This window comes from Oryctolagus cuniculus, chromosome 13 (assembly GCF_051225735.1).
Source record: "Oryctolagus cuniculus isolate XC-2025 breed Fujian yellow rabbit chromosome 13, ASM5122573v1, whole genome shotgun sequence".
Classification (NCBI taxonomy): Eukaryota; Metazoa; Chordata; class Mammalia; order Lagomorpha; family Leporidae; genus Oryctolagus; species Oryctolagus cuniculus.
In genome coordinates this window covers 14486225-14503692 of record NC_142879.1, presented here as the reverse complement: position 1 = coordinate 14503692, position 17468 = coordinate 14486225, and the positions used below count along the sequence as shown (strand labels likewise).

At 40.0% G+C, this 17468-nt stretch overlaps 1 protein-coding gene across 2 annotated transcripts in view; it reads right to left on the bottom strand.

The window, feature by feature from the left end:
- Nucleotides 1-17468, bottom strand: part of NEK7 (NIMA related kinase 7) — a 151060-nt gene that overhangs the window by 40010 nt on the left and 93582 nt on the right. For both annotated transcript variants that reach the window (XM_051821072.3, XM_070055072.2), the window contains one exon: nt 14617-14727. In XM_051821072.3, coding sequence (XP_051677032.1) covers nt 14617-14727 — 111 coding nt within the window. The remainder of the gene's footprint in view (nt 1-14616; nt 14728-17468) is intronic.

The following is a 17468-nucleotide window of genomic DNA, read 5'->3' as shown; positions in this document are numbered from 1 at the left end:
CCATTCTTTAAGTACAGAATTTTTCTCTTCTTGTTCCTTTTTTTTTTTAAGAAAGCCAACACTTAGAATCAGAAAAGCCTGCTTGTTCTGATGGTGGCACTGTTGGCTATCTCTAAAAGAGGATGGACAGCAAAAAGGCAATACAAATTCAAATTATTTTTGCTATTGGTAAACTTTACATTAGCACTGCAATGCAAGAACTTGTATAATGCCAACGTATTAAAAAATAACAATATTCTCTTAAAATTTATACTAATAAACACAAATCTTTACATGTTAAATCTTTAGCCTAATAGCATTACAGTTCAAAATTCTATTTTCCCCTAAAAAAAGACAGCAGATGTTTACTGAACATAAAATATCTAAAAAATTTATGAGCACATAGAAATTAACACTTGTGTATCTGATTACTTGTACCTAAAATTTTTTAGTCAAAGTAGGTTTATTCTTTTCTGTATGCAAATTTTCAAATAATGCTTATTTTAAAAGCACATTTCCTGTCTCTACCTACATTATTTAAATAAACATTGGCTTTTTTTTAAATAGACTAGATGTACCAAAAAGCTAACCAACGTACATACAAAATATATATGCAAACAACAGCTTATATTATATTCTCACTTTAAGAAAAGGTTAGAATGATTATACCAGCATTTTGCTTAGGTAAAATTCTGCTAACACATACTTGAGGACACACATTTGCACTACCACCTAAGCGACTTACATTTTAAAAAAATAAATCACCAGGCATCCTCCTACAAATAAATGCCCAAGATCAAATCCAATTTTATAGTGAGCATTGATTGTCCACATATCATTTTATGGTCTTAACTGGGTATCCTGGTTACTGCATTTAAGACACTGCAACTCCAAGAACTCACATTGTTTATTTCTAAGTTTAGAAATTCTACCATTCTTCCTCAAGAAATTTCTGGAAGAGCCTCAATGATATTAGCCAGCATAAACGTATCAACAGAGAAAGGGGGATAAACACGATATTCTTTATAAGAAGCATGCATCTCTGTGGTGAATCAAACTATTTAAACATACAGTTTGGTATGTTAATCTGGGCAAGACATCTGGAACCTGCGAAGCCAACTTCACAGGCATACAACCTGTCAGTCATGGGGCCTGCACTTGGTTTGATGACATGTAGTCATCATCTTGGAAATTCTTAACAATTTTTAAATAAAGGGACCTGCAATTATGTAGCCTGTTTTGAGTATCATATACAAAGTATTCTTTAGAAATGTACTACAGTGGTTTAAAAAAAAAAAAGTGTGACCCTGCTGTAAGGCATTTTTAAAGATTAGGAAAAAAATGATAATTGAATGATGAGAAATAATGAAGTTATATGAGAATAGAATTACAGGCACCAGCTGTTCTCCATCCCTTCCAAGTATCTAACAATAGGAAGTAAGTGATTTATGTCAAATATGAGGAAACATTTCCTGCTTGGGAGTGTTGTTGAATGTTTAAATGTGTCACTAACATAATCCATATTCATCTTTTAATAATAGACTTGATTATGAGGTCTGACAGTAACTGGTTGTGTGTCCCTGAACAAGCCACTTAATTTTGTTGGGTTTGTTTCCTTGCTTTATGGAACAGAATTTGGACATGAGCTATGAAGTCCCCACCACTTCCAAAATATATCCCATGGTTCTGCAATCACAGTCACAAATAAGATACAAATAACATATATATGCTTGGCTCATTTGCACAGTTAAAAATAATGATCGTTTTCTGGTATGTTCTAACCGTCACATCTCCAATTAGAAATGAAGCAAAAGGGGGCAGGGAGAGACCCTCACAGGTCTCTATTATATTACAAATGGTCATCAGAAGTCAGAGTTCTTTGTTATAAATGTATACTAAGGCCAAACATTTACCATCACAAGCTCTGTTACCTTCCCAAACATATCTTTGTAATTATAATGTATTTCCTTTTCTTTTTTTTAAAGATTTATTTATTTGAAAGGCAGAGACAGAGAGGGAGGGAGGGAGAGAGAGACCTTCCATCTGCTGGTTCACTCCCCAGATGGCCACAACAGCAAGGGTTGGGCCGGGCCAGGCCGAAGCCAGGAGCCAGGAGCTTCTTCCGGGTTTCCCTTGGGCAGGGGCCCCAAGCACCTGCACCATCATCTGCCGCTTTCCCAGGCCATAGCAGAGAGCTGGATTGAAAGTGCAGCAGCTGGGACTTGAATCAGCTCCCATATGGGATGCCAGCACTGCCACAGTGCCGGCCCAATTATAATGTGTTTCTATAGGACCATATTTTCAGGGGTTATTTCAAAGAATTAAATGCAAAGAATTAAATGGGTGGTAGGAAAAATAGGATGTTTCTGAAGGCACAACTGGAAGTTTAAGTGTAGTTTTTAAAATTACATTAATCTTTCTAGGCAAACATTTTCTTCTGAAGGTTTCAAAGAGATATCAACAGACTAAACTACACAAAGATTTGTGATGTTGGGGAATTATATACATGTATCAAGTATATCTCAAATGGAATTGTGGTATGTAATCTTAAATTGCCATGTGTGGATATTTTCATTCTTGATTATATGAATAAAACTCAGATATTTTAAGTTGTTTAAGAAAGTGTGGAGTAGAATGGGCCCAGTAACATTAGACCACTGAAAATGCCACCAGCATCTTATTTGATCTGCTTTAGTAAGCTATTTCCTATCTGATCTCTGCTAGTTTTTATCTTTTAATATTGGAAAATCTGTTAAGAGTGCTGTTACTTCCAGACTATAATACAATATAAACATAATCAATTCATTCCAGAAAGTCACAAATCTACATATTACTAACAGAAGCCAAAAACACATTTCATCTTGAGAGTATAAAATGTGAAACAGGAAATATTTTCTTCAGTGATTAAACCTTGGGGGGAAAAAAAGGTAGTCCCTAAATTATTTAGTAAACAAGAAAATTAGGCTGCTATGAAGTCACAATTTTCTCTCCCTCCTCCAAAACATTTGCCTTTAGAAGGTAATTTATTCACAATATGAAAAATAAAATATTAATAAAGATATATGAAATGAGGCTGGTACTGTGATGTAATGGGTAAGGTCACCGCCTGCAGTGCCTGCATCCCGTATGGACGCTGGTTTGAGTCCCGGCTGCTCCTCTTCTGATCCAGCTCTTTGCTATGGCCTGGGATAGCAGTAGAGGATGGCCCAAGTCCTTGGGCCCCTGCACTTGCGTGGGAGACCTGGAAGAAGCTCCTGGCTTCTGGATTTGGATCAGCTCCACTCTGGCCGTTGTGGCCAACTGGGGAGTGAACCAGGGGATGGAAGACCTCTCTCTCTTTGCCTTTCTGTAACTCTGACTTTCAAATAAATAAATAAATCTTTACAAAAAAAGAGAGAGAGAAGCTTCCACATTACTGAAACAGATGAGAAAATATTCAGAAGTACTTAAAATGTTCTCCCTAAGGCACCACAATGCTAGAGATAAAATGAGACAAAACAGCACAAAGTCTGCAGGAAGACACTGAAGGATACAAGATAATGGAAATATTCTCCTCTTTCATGCACTCTGTCCTACTATGTTACAATGGACAGCAGTAAGACAGAGCATGAGGGGGCTTCCAAAAGTTTGTGAGGTCAGGCTCTTGGTGCGTGGTTAAGACACTATTTAGGATACCCGCATCCCATTTGGGAGTGCCTTGTTCCAGTTCTGCCTCTGCTTCCACTCCAGCTCTCTGCTAACAAGCACTTTGGGAGGCAGAGTATGATGCGTCAAGTACCTGGGTGCTGCCACCCAGTGGACCTGGCTTCAGCTCCAGGCGCCTGGCTTCAGCCTGGCTTGGCCCTGGCTGTTGGAGGCATTTGGGAAGTGAACTAATGAATGGAAGATCACTTTTGATCTCTCTCTCTGCCTTTCAAATAAGAGAAATAAATGGAAAATTTTTAAAAGAAGACATGTGCCTACTGATCAAAGTGTTTTTTAAAAAGAGTTTGTAGCAAAATGGAATTAAAATTATGGGTTTATTATGATGCAAAAATGCAATTATGATAGAACTATGGGTCAATTTCAAGATCTGTGTATTAAACTAAACTCATATTTTTAATTCCATTTTTGCCGCAAAATGTATCTTCATAAATTTTCTTAGTGGGCAAAGAAAACACTGCAGAAGACAGAGACAGCAGAAGTCTCTCAATCAAAATCTAAACAGAAGAAAATGAGATGCTTAAACAGGATAAGATGAGGTCTGGGCATCTCTGTACAGCTACCAGAACTGTTGCTCATTGTTTCACATGTAAGGAGCAGTAAGTGCTTGGAAAATTACCTTCTAATTACTCCCCTATAAAAATACAATTCAAATTTGATACATCGCCTTTTAGTTACACTCACAGAACCACAAACAGGTCTTTGTGGCAATCAGCTTTCAACATATTAAAATCCCTTAAGTCACATACTGCTTCACTATGAAACTACTTAGGAATCCAAGAAAACCACATGCTATTTTATCAGCATCACTGCTTCCATAAAAATAATTCTGCATTACACACACTACACATACAGTATATGGGTATAAACACACACAGGTACATGCATGAATGTGTGTGTGTATACACTATTTAGTTCTGTATGTTTTTCAAATAGCACTAATAATTTGCTACTTCAAGACCTCAGAAAAATTTTTAAATTAAATATGATAGATGACAGTCTTAGAAAAAACTCCAGTGGACAACAGAATGCACTTGAGACCACTGGCAAGTCTCTTGGTTGTCAAATACGGACTATATGCTGTAGCCAGAGGATGAAATAGAAAGTGTAGTTATCTGGGTAAACAATAAATCAGAGTTATCAAAGACAGATGGTACTGCTGGGAAGCCTTTATTGCTTTAAGGATTCAAAAGTCAAGAGTATAAAAGTATTTCCAAAGTGATTTTATTTCCAATACAACCCCTAAATTTGGGTAAGTACAAATAAAAATGTGCCTACAATAATAAAACACACACACACAGATACACACCAAGTAAGTAGATGAATAATTATAATATTTGATGATAACAATTATCTCTAAAACATGGCTGATATTCTAGACTTTTATCAAAGTCTGTGGTAAGCAAAATTCTGGGATATACCTTACTCTTCCAAATTTCCAAGTTTCACTCTATAACTCACATTAAGTGTGAGTTCTGCAAATAAATGTTATGAAATAATATTCCTATTTTATGTTATTTTATATAACAGAGGGAATTTTGCAATTGTAACTTAGGTCCCTAATCAGTTGACCCTGAGTTAATGAAGGACATTATCCTGGGAAGCCTGAACTAATCAGATAAGCTCATAAAAGATGTCAGAGAGATTCAGACCCAGCCAAGACTCATGCTAACCTTAAGAAAGCACAGTGCCATGTTCTGAGGGGATCATGTAGAAAGTAATAGTCCTCCGTCCTCAGTTGACAACCAGGACAATGGAAGGGGCTATAGTTATAAAACCGTAAAGCACTGAATTCTCTCTACAGCAAGTGAACATGGAAGAAAACCCTAAACATCAGTGCGCTTACAGCCCTAACGGGCACCTTGATTTCAATTTCCTATGACCTTGAGCAGAGACCCATTAACTCTCGTTTGGACTTCTGACAAAGACAATATTTAAAAAAATTATTTAGTTATTTATTATATTTGAAAGATAGACACACATACAGAGACAAAAAGAGATCTGCTATCCACTGGTTCATTCTCAAAACGCATTATTGGCTATGCTGAAGCCAGGAGCCCAAACTTAATTCACGTTACCCAACTAGTTGAGCCATCCCCTGCTGCTTCCCAGAGTGTGCATTAGCAGGAAGCTGAAATCAGGAGTTGAGCCTGGACTGGAACCCAGCACTCATATTTGGCAATGAGCATCTTAAGTGGTATCCAAACCACTATGCCAAATGCCCATGCTGTATTGTTGTAAGGTGCTAAATTTGTGGTAACTTGTTAGGCGGCAAGGAAATGCTAATACAAAGTATATTTCTAATTTTATGTCTATATAAAAAAATGTTTTTGAGTGGGTTAAGCCACTGCTTGTTAAGTTGGCATCCCATATTGGAGTTGGAGTGCTGACTGCTCCACTTTGGATCCAGGTCTCTTTTATTCTTTTTTTTTTTTTTTTTTAAGATGTATTCATTTATTTCAAGGAAGAGTTACAGAGCAACAGAAGGAGAGACAGAGAGATATTCCATCTGCTGGGTCACTCTCCAAATGGCCTCAATGACCAGGCCTGGGCCAGGCAGAAGCCAGGAATCTCCCATGTGGGAGACTTGGGCCATCTGCTGCTGCTTTCCCAGGCACATTAGCAGGGAGCTAGATTGGAAATGGAGTAGCTGGGACTTGAACCAGTGCCCATCCGGGATGCCAGTGCCGCAGGCCATGGCTTTACCTGCTGTTCCTCATCGCCTGCCACTCCAGCTCCCTTCTAATACACCTGTGAAGGCAGAAGGTGGCCCAAGTACTTGGGCACTTGTCACCTATGTGGAAGGTCAAGATCCAGTTCCTGGCTCCTGGCTTTGGCCTAACCCAATCCCAACAGTCATGGCCATTTGGGAAGTGAACCAGCAGATGGATGATCTCCCCTGTCTCTTCATATCTCTCTGTCACTCTGCCTTTCTTTCTTTCTTTCTTTCTTTCTTTCTTTCTTTCTTTCTTTCTTTTTTTAAAGATTTATTTACTTATTTGAAAGTCAGAGTTACACAGAGAGGAGAGGCAGAAAGAAAGCAAGGTCTACCGTCCACTGGTTCACTCCCCAGCTGGCCACAATAGCCAGAGCTGTGCTGATCCGAAGCCAGGGGCCTATTCCAGGTCTCCCACGCGGGTCCAGGGGCCCAAGGACTTGGGCCAGTCTTGTACTGCTTTCCCAGGCCATAGCAGAGAGCTGGATCACAAGTGTAACAGCCAGGACTCAAACCAGAGCCCGTATGGGATGCCAGCACTGTAGGCAGCGGTTTTACCTCCTATGCCATAGCGTCAGCCCCACTCTGCCTTTCAATTAAAATAAAATAAATCTTTAAAAAGCTTTGAGGTTCCTTTAAATTTAAAGGGAGTGACACACATGGTAACAATGTAGAGAGTACAAAGCTAACAATCTAAGACAGACTACATCAAGAGTTAGTAGAAATAAGAATGGATAGCCTTAATTAATTAGTTGGACTGGTCCAACATTTCTGGCAGAAAATAGGCGGACATTTAAATTATCGGAGTATTTCACTAGAAAAATTTACAACATGCAATTCCTTCTTCATCATTGTGATGAAATCCATTTAGTAGATAAGCTTTTGAGTTTCCCCTCAAGAGATCTATTACATTAGATTGCATTTTGTTTTACTTATAATTTAATGAAATATTATGTTTCAAAAATATCATTAAATATGCACAGTATATTTTGTTCCATTTGTCTGATTTTCTAAGAGGCACTTATAATATACTTCAATAAATGAAGTAGATTTTGCAAAATGGCTGTGACAATTTGAAATATATTTTATCAACATTTCTGACAAGCTGAAATAAATCACACTCTTATTTATACATTTCTAAGATTGGTCTCATTCCCTCTACACTGAAGATCAGTGAAATAAACAGTATAATGAAGGATATAACAAAATGAAGCATGTGCTAGGCCAATTTAGACTACAATAAAAACACACAGCCCACCGTAACTGAAATCTGTTTTGTAAGACTCTATTTTCCTTTAATACTCTGATTACAGACAATGAAGAAATATATGATAAAACATTCTGGATTTCCTTTTATCCTACAACTCATCTGGGAAGTATTTCATCTGACCACAGCCTCAGGTATTCCTTTGTCACTAATTAGAGAAATACTGAATATTTCAACTATAAATTGCTTAATTATATTTGTCAGCCAGCTCCAAACCAATTAATTATTTACTCATAAAAATCTTTGATGCAATGCTATCCAGAGGTTCATTTCTGGAATACAGACCAGAAGCTATATTTCCTCTTCTACCCCAATTAAGCTGAAGACTTGAGAGAGTGAAATACATTGTTGTGATGCACAATGATTTACAATGAATTATGTTTTGCACAATTCAAACATTTGCTGCTGTCCTTTTATCAAGTGGTAGGTCATTGTTATGTTCCTTCACTAAGAAGGACTTTTTTCTTTTATTAAAAATTGCTAACAGGACTAACAGAGCGTTAAATCAATTTGAGAATTTTTCTGCCCTCCTCTCTACCCCATAAAAGTTTCTGTGACAAGACATTGTCTCCTCTTGTGCCAGTATTCACACTCTCAGCAACTGGCCACGACCCCAGAGGGTACGGCAGTGGGAAACTGCTGGGACTCGTGTCACCTACTGGTCCCCAGAACAGAGAAGTGTGACAGAGGTAAAACCACCACCTTTTAAACATCTAGGCACCACACACCTACTGAGTTTCTTCTATGGGCAGGCACTTCCCTAGAAACTGACTTAGCGTGGACAGCAAACCCGACACAGTCCCTGTCTCCAGCAGGGTACTGAGTCTAATGAGAAATGCAAACACCAATAAAACAATCACACAAATAATGACATGAAAATACAACTCTGTTTCATGAAAGAAGGGCACTGGGATAATATCTGTAGCACAAAACAGCCTATGAGTCACGGAAAATGCTTGAAAACGTGGTGTCCAAGTGATGAACTAAAGGATAAATAGATATAAATTTGGCCAAGAATGGAGAAGAGCGTGGGCAGACGTAACTACACACACGAATGCCCCGAGAAAGGCAGAAGAGAGAAGACATTCAAGGCGCTGAACGTCAACGTGCTGGAGCACAGGAGAGAAAGCGGGGCCTGACTGCCTGCGGAACACCCACTCCGTGACAAGCCCAGTGCTGTTGCCGGGATGAGGGTACACGAAACAGACCAAAGCCCCCTCCGCGGGGAGATGATCTCACGCACCACACAAAGCTTAGTAAATCCCGTGCGACGTTGTCTCGACTGCACTGGGAAACCGGGGAGGAGCTGAAGGAGGGCAGACACCTCCTTTCTCACCTCTCCCCTCTCTTCAAGACTGATGGAGAACCAGAGTGGAAGAAAACAGGCTGATGCTGGGTGGAGTTAAAAAGGCCTCACTCTGCAGCCAAGAGGTTAGGGAGAGAAATGGAAATGGAGCTGGAGGGAGACATTTGGAAGGTATTTAGAAGAAAAGATAAAGAGAACTTGGTCAGAGACTGAAATGGGAGAGAGAAGCATCAAAGAAGAGTCTGGTTCTCCAGCCTGTGCAACTGGATAGACCGGCGCTGAGCCCCGAGGCAGGGAGCATGGGAGGGGGTTGTCTACAGAAGATCACTCATTTGTTGCTGAGCTACACAGATTCAAAATTCAAAATTAGCTTCATGCTAAAAATTAAAAATTAACCCAAGTTAACCCAAGAGTTTAGACAGTAACTGAATTCACAACCAAGACTGAGATTACCTACAAGGTTAAATACAAAGCAACAACACAAAAAGACCAGGACTGACACAAAACTCCACCACCCAAAGGCGATGGAGAATGACCCAGTTAACAATGAGCATTTCCTGGGACCAGCGCTGTGGCACAATGGGTTGAGCCACCGACATCCACTTCCCATCTAGCTCCCTGCTAATGCACCTGGGAAGGCAGAAAAAGATAACCCAAGTGCCTGGGCCATTGCCACTCACATGGGAGACCAGGATGGTGTTCCAGTATCCTGGTTTTGGCCTGGCCCAGCCCTGGCCATTGTGGCCATGTTGGGAGTGAACCAGCAGACGGAAGATCTCTCTGTCCCTCCTTCTCTTTCTCTGAAACTGCCTTTCAAATAAATAAATAAATAAATCTTTTTTTTAAAAAAATGAGCATTTCCAGAGAAGTAAGAACAATACCAAGACACTCTGGGACTCATTAGGGTGGTGGAGGAATTAAGAAGTGCATGCTGGGTGCCACTGAGAGATTACACAGGACAAGGACTGAAGGAAGTCCCCTGGACTCCATGACAGGTGATGTGCTACAAACAGGATCAGGAGGTAGTATCTGAATGAAGGAGAAGAAGAATCAGGGCAGTAACTGAAGGAAAAGGCAGGCGGACAGATGTGAGGGTGGTAAGACTTTATCAGGAAGGTCTTCGCAGAGCATCTTATTTAAAATAGGAACACCCCTCTCCAAACTCCTTACTGCCTTCTTTATTTTCTCCATGTCAGTTATCAACATCTGGCAAATCATATATTCGACTTGCTTATCATTCTGTTCTCCTCCCTAGAAGAGAAGTTCTTAAAAGAATGAATGGGCTGGCGCCATGGCTCACTTGGTTAATCCTCCGCCTGCAGCACCAGCATCCCATATGGGTGCCGGGTTCTAGTCCCATTTGCTCCTCTTCCAGGCCAGCTCTCTGCTGTGGCCCGGGAGTGCAGTGGAGGATGGCCCAAGTACTTGGGCCCTGCACCTGCATGGGAGACCAGGAGAAGCACCTGGCTCCTGGCTTCGGATCAGCGCAGCACCGGCCGTTGTGGCCATTTGGGGGGTGAACCAACGGAAGGAAGACCTTTCTTTCTGTCTCTCTCTCTCTCACTGTCTATAACTCTACCTGTCAAAACAAAACAAAAAAGAATGAATGAAAGACACAGTGCATGCACGTGTGCACGTGTGGATGTTTCAGCTAACAGAAGCTGAATACACTGAAACAACGAAGGGATCTAGAAGATGGTCATGACGCAGGACTAAGGAGAGATGATCGTAAGGGGTAATGTTTCTTAGAACATGAGCAGTGAGGAGAGATCAGCCAGGCGTAAGAGCATACAGCCATTCTCACGGGTCCTAGACTATGGTAGCAGGAGAAAGGGGAGAATAGTAACTGGTGCATGCTGGACTAGTGGCTTCAGCCACAGGCAGGGCGAGGGCATTCCTTTCTGATGACGTCATTTCCTCTGGGAAAGGAGGGGCATGAGATCTCTGTGAAGTGGAAAGAAGGGTAAATTTTGTACACTGTAAAGAGAGCAGAGGCAGAGTTGGGAGCAGAGGTTAAAATGGAACAAGAAAACCTGAGTATCTATCAAACATCATATTCTTATAGATGTGTGTACACATATATTTGCACAAGTCTAAAAATAAGTACAAGTATATAAAAACATACAAACATGTATATATGAACATACATACAAAAATTATATATAAATATGTAAACATGCATAAAATACATATACATTAAGTAATCCTTATAACAACCCTATAAAACAGATATTGTTAACCCAGTTGCCTGAAATGAATATCTGGATCCCTGCAATAACTAAGGGCTATGTATTACACGGAGTCACCACATGGTGGAAGACACTTGGAGGTGGTAGATGTGGAGGCAGGGGAAGCTGTCACTCCCTGAATCTGGTCAGAAAGTAAATTTCCTGTATGTTGAACTAAGGGGGGTAACAACTATTTTTATTTGCCTATAACGGTATTCTTGATTTCTAGATAAAGTGTCCTAGGTTCTAGTAGAAAAAAAAGAAGAAATATAACTAGGCTGTGAAGTGTTCTACCCTGTGAAACTGCCTGGTCAAACTTTCTGTTATGGCTATTATGCTGATATTGCCATAGCAGCCCAAAGTTTGACAATGATTTCCAACCTTCAGGTGACCCAGAATGTCTCACATCTTAACAAGGCCAAAGCTAACAGTGCCTTTAATAAAGGACAGGGTCATTGCAAGCTTCTACAATCAAGTCTATCAGATACAAGGAGAAACAGTGTTTCCAGTTCTCCCAGGAGCAACCACTTCAGTATTCCACCAAGAGATTAAGTTCCTAAGCTTGCTATTCATCATTCAAAAAACTGTCACCCTTTCTCCCGGCCTAAATAGCTCTTTAAGTGACAGACACTCTCAAATTCCAGTTAGAAATCTCAAGTGTATTCCGAAGGCATAGTTATTCTGTAATAGTTACTACTCACTGCTAAACAGAATTCTTTGTCCTAAACTTATCTTTTTTTATTTTACTTTTTCTTTATTTTTATTTTTTTGACAGGCAGAGTGGACAGTGCGAGAGAGAGACAGAGAGAAAGGTCTTCCTTTTGCCCTTGGTTCACCCTCCAATGGCCGCTGTGGCCTGCATGCTGCGGCCGGCACACTGCGCTGATCCGAAGGCAGGAGCCAGGCGCTTCTCCTGGTCTCCCATGGGGTGCAGGGCCCAAGCACTTGGGCCATCCTCCACTGCACTCCCTGGCCACAGCAGAGAGCTGGCCTGGAAGAGGAGCAACCGGGACAGAATCTGGCGCCCCGACCGGGACTAGAACCCGGTGTGCCGGCGCCGCAAGGCGGGGGATCAGCCTAGTGAGTCGCAGCGCCGGCCCCTAAACTTATCTTACTGATAGAGGACTTTCACTTTTTCTTCCCACTACAGGTAACTCATACCCTAAAGTATTAGACAAATAATTTTATATTTGTACTGTCTTTAAAGGACATTTACTTTGATATATCTATTTGGTACACAAATGTTTTTGTAAAAGTTTGAATTTGATATTTGCATTTCTTTTTTAAATTTTTTATTAGAATTTTTTTATCTGTTCTCAATTTGAAAAGACATGTTTTGTTTGTGGTTGGCTTTCTGGGCTAATGGAGGGAATTCCCTAAGACTGACAATCAGATAATTCATTACAAGTGATTCTACCTTCCGGGGTTTTTAGCCAGAGTCAGAGAGACAGTACTCTGTTACAAGAACATTACCTTTCTATCGTGTTGTGTTGTGGTTACAAACTGTCTCCATCTTACAGAAGAGGAAACCAAGACTTAGAGAATGTAAGTGACAAGAGAGGTCAGTGGCTGAAAGTGGGACTCACACTTAAGACCAGGTCCTTAACTACCTTGATCAAAGATGGGGATGCTCTGTGCTGAAATGCACATTGTGTGCACATCAACATTTTCCTAGGGAGGATGAGGACTTACAGCCCACTTTCAAAGTAATTCTGAAACAAAAACCTTTAAGGCCTCTAAAGAAAAACACATGGATTTTTGTTATCAGATCAACCTAATTTCAAAAATGTCACCTCTGCCATTTACTCACAATGATACTTCTCTTGCCTAAGTATTAAGTTTACTTCTCAGAATCCTTGTGATGATGAAGTGAGATAATGTATGCAAAGCATCTACCATTGTTGTTTAAAAGCCCTTACTATAACTTCCTATAGCTGAGATAACAAGTTATAGTCCGGTAACTACTGAGGGACTGAATGCACAAGCAGACAACGCTCGAACCATATACAAAAGCTGAACTTTCCCCCACAGCCTGCAGAACCTGCCCAGAAAACCAACACTCTGTCTACCACAAGCAACCCAGGAAGCCAGCCTGCTCTGTTAGACCTGCAGGAAGCTAGACTGCTACCTGCAGACACAACCCTGGAAGCACAACAGTGACTTCAGTAACAGCTGGCCCCAGATGGCCAAGACTCGATTAACAACAACTGAGAGCTTCTCTAATTTTATCATTGCTTCCAACTAGAGGCAACCAGAGAAAGCCAAATAAGTCCCCCAACCAAACACATAGGATATTCTGCTTCTAGTTAGCCTGTGCACAGCTTCTCCACAATAGCCTCCAGTCAGGCTCACCTGAGCCTTTCTTTTTCTCCTCTATGATGTTTCTACTCCTCCAGCTGCCTTAAGTCTCGGCCGAGACAGCCCAAGTGACAGTGACTAACTCCCTTGCTATAGCAAGCTCAGAATAGTCTTTGTTTTTCTTGTTTATTCACATTGTTCAATTTGTCTTCCACAGTGATAGCAAAGACTGTTTATTCCAGCAGCTTCTTTGCAGCTAGGTATGTCCATGAAACTACATATTGGTCAAAGGGATGAAGCAGACAATGCTGTATGGCAGGCAGCAATCAGGAATGTGTTTTAAAAGATAACCAGCAAGCCAACAGTGATGTGAGATCAGATTTGACAGGTCAGTCACCACATTAGCCCCAGATTTTTATGGGACAAAAGCAAACGTAAGGACTGTAAATGCTAACAGTAGCAGCTCCTATTTACTTAGCAACGTACGTGGCACTGTTCTAAGCTCTTAATAAACACCGATCAGTGCAATCATTACAACAAACCAATGACATTGGCTCTATTATGGACTGTGTTTTTAAGAAAATGTCACATAGAGAAGTTACTTGCCCAAAGACAATTTTTGAGATTCTGTTATTTAGGGATTTCTATTATCTGTAGCTGAGTTTTAACTCAGTTACTATGTCCTTAGAATAGAAAGTTAAACATCTTTTAAGCAGTCAAGTTCAAGGGCTTATGTCCACGAACTAACTGCAAAGCTTCCTTTCTCGTGGGAAGGGCCTCTCTCAGAACAGGTGGCGCTGCTTTTGAAGTCTCTTTCTCCCTCCTCTCCCTGATGTCCACAGACAGGGGAGCAAGAATGGTCTGCTTGGAGACATCAAGCCACAGAATTGTAACCTGAGCTTACAGAAGACCAGCGTATAGGCGATTTCCTACTTGGAGTGTTCAAATAGTTAAGCTGGCCAGTGTGATCATCACCAGGTAAAGTACCTTCACCACCATCACTGTCACCTACACGTTATTACGCAGCTACCACAAACTAGGCACTGAGGCCTCTGAAGTTCTTTGCAAGCCCTAGGAGGAAAAAAGCCAACTTTATAATGACTTTAAGAAAAAACCTTACCTTTATCATTCTGGATAGATCACCAGCATCTGCTAATTCCAAAACTATATTTAACTCATTATCTTCAATAAATGATGCATAACATTTAATTACATTTGAATGGTTGAGTTGCTGAGGAAAAAAAAAACAAAACAGGCATCAGAAAGTTTGTATTGTAAATTCCCAAGAGTCACTTAAGTTCTGTAATTTTAAATAAACTTAAGTGACTGTATTTCCTATTTAAAGAAATACTATGACAGTATATAGTGTTTTTTAATGTAGTGAATTTTGAAATAAATTTCATTGATTACTTACAGTAAAACTACTTATCACTTAATTTTAATATTTACTATAAATATTAAAGTAGGCACTTAAGATTTTTAAAAGTATTGCTATGCCCAGTAAACATAAATAAATGCAATAAGTAAAAGGCAGAATTAAATCACTAACTGCTAAAATGAGAACTGTCATTTAAGGACAATCGATGGTAAATGAAGTATCCCATTTACTTCAATTTGAAGACTGGTCTTGGTATAATTTCAGTCCCCACCAAAAAAGAAACGGTATCTACTATACAGTATGTTAATATTACTTTTATATCAAACAATATAAATATACAGAACTTATCTTTGTGAGTTGATTTGTAAAATCATTCCTAAAAAAAATTCCACCTGTAAAAATATATGCATTGCTCTATACACAGTTACATATACTTTCTCAATAAAAATTATTCAAGAATTATAAGTGACTTTCTTCTCCAGTTTCCATTTAAAGCTTCCTCTCTATATTTACTATGCTGATGTTATTGCATTTTTAAAAATAGTTTCCTCATTTGCACTAGTCATATTTTTTAAAGATTGATTTATTTGAAAGTCAGAATTATGGAGATACAGGGAGAGACACAGAGAGACCTTATACCCAGTGGTTCACCCTTCAAATGGCACATCGATTGGGTATGGGCTAGGCCAAAGCCAGGAGCCCAGAACTCTATCCAGGTCTCCCACGTGGGGGCAGGGTCCCAAGTACATGGGCCATCTTCCCAGGTGCATTAGCAGGGAGCTGGATCAGAAGTAGAGCAATCAGGACTTGAACCAGCCCTCAAAAGGGAGGCTGGCAGCAGCTTCACCTGCTGCACTACAACACTGGCCCAAATATGTTCTTTCTATAACAAAAGTTAATGCATATTTAAACTAGTTTTTTCATGTGCCAAAAATAATTACAAATAACAAAATACTTTGGAAGAATAATTTGAACTTTTATCTTTTTTGATAAATCTGATTCATTTTAGGCGGCATAAGACATCCTAGTCCAACCTAAAAATTAAAAATGTAATGTAAGCCACAGCATTTGCCTACAGAAGCTTCAGTAAAGAAGCCGTAGAGATAAATGGAGTCTCAGTTATGTTCTTAAGTGGATGAGAAACTAAAAGAACAATTCCTGACATAATTTCATATCCACTCTTTGTACATCTAGAAAAATTATTCAGAAATATTATAAAAAGTAAATGAACCATCTATATTATCCCACATTCTCAGTGTAACACATTTTAATATAATACTGATGTATGCCTTTATATTCCTTAATCTTCTAATTTCCTTAATCTTTAAAAGTCTGGTCGGGATGGTCAACAGTTTCCTGGGGTGGGCATTGTGGCAGAGTGGGTTAACTCCCGGCTTGTGACGCATGCATCTCATTTCAGAACGCCTGGATCAGGTCCCAGCTCTGTTTCCAATCCAGTTTCCTGCTAATGTGCCTGAGAGAAGAAGCAAATGGTGGCCCAGATACTTGAGTCCCTGTCAACCACATGGAAGATCCGGATGGAGTTTCTGGCTCCTGGTTTCAGCCTGGCCCATCCCCTGCTGTTGTGGCCATTTAGAGAGAATGGAAGATCTCTTTCCATCTTGCTCTCTCCTCCCCACACCTCCTAACCCATCATTCTGCCTTTCAAATAAATAACTAAAACTTAATTTTAAAAAAAGCAGGCTTCTGGGGCCAGCACTGTGGCATAACGGCCAAAGCCGCTGCCTGCAGTGCCACCATGCCATATGGGCATCGGTTTGAGACCTGGCTGTTCTACTTCCAATCCAGCTCTCTGCTGTGGCCTGGAAAAGCAGCAGAAGATGGCCCAAGTCCTTGGACCCCTGCACCCGTGAGGGAGACCTGGAAGAAGCTCCCAGCTCCCGGCTTCGGATCGGCACAGCTCTGGCCATTGCAGCCAATCGGGGAGTGAACCAGAGGATGGAAGAACTCTTTCTCTCTCTGCCGCTCCTTCTCTGTGTAACTCTGACTTTCAAATAAATAAATAAACCTTAACTTGACTCTCACTGGGATTAAACATGACAATAGGTCTGCTCTGATTTCATCATCATTTAAAAAAATCATCTATTATTTTTCACTTTATGTTTCTGTGTGGGAGCAAACTGTTGAAATCCATACTTAATGTATACTAAGCTGATCTTCTGTATATTAAGATAATCGAAAATGAATCTTGATGTGAATGGAAGGGGAGAGGGAGTGGGAAAGGGGAGGGTTGTGGGTAGGAGGGACGGTATGGGAGGGAAGCCATTGTAATCCATAAGTCGTACTTTGGAAATTTATATGCATTAAATAAAAGTTTAAAAAAAAAAAAAAGGCAGTCTTCAAAAGAAACTTTTCTTCAAAGTTTTGTGCCCCTTTTATATACTTCCTGGTTTGAAATAGATAAGAGCGTTATACTTATTTTACAATGAATCCCAAAGGCAATTACATTCCTCAATGTGTTGAAATTCAAACTTACATAATGTTACTTGAAACTGGTGTGGTACAAGTCTGTAAAATCCTTTTGCATTTCAGTGTGGCATTTTAGTAAATCACCGTCATTTATATGTTCAGCA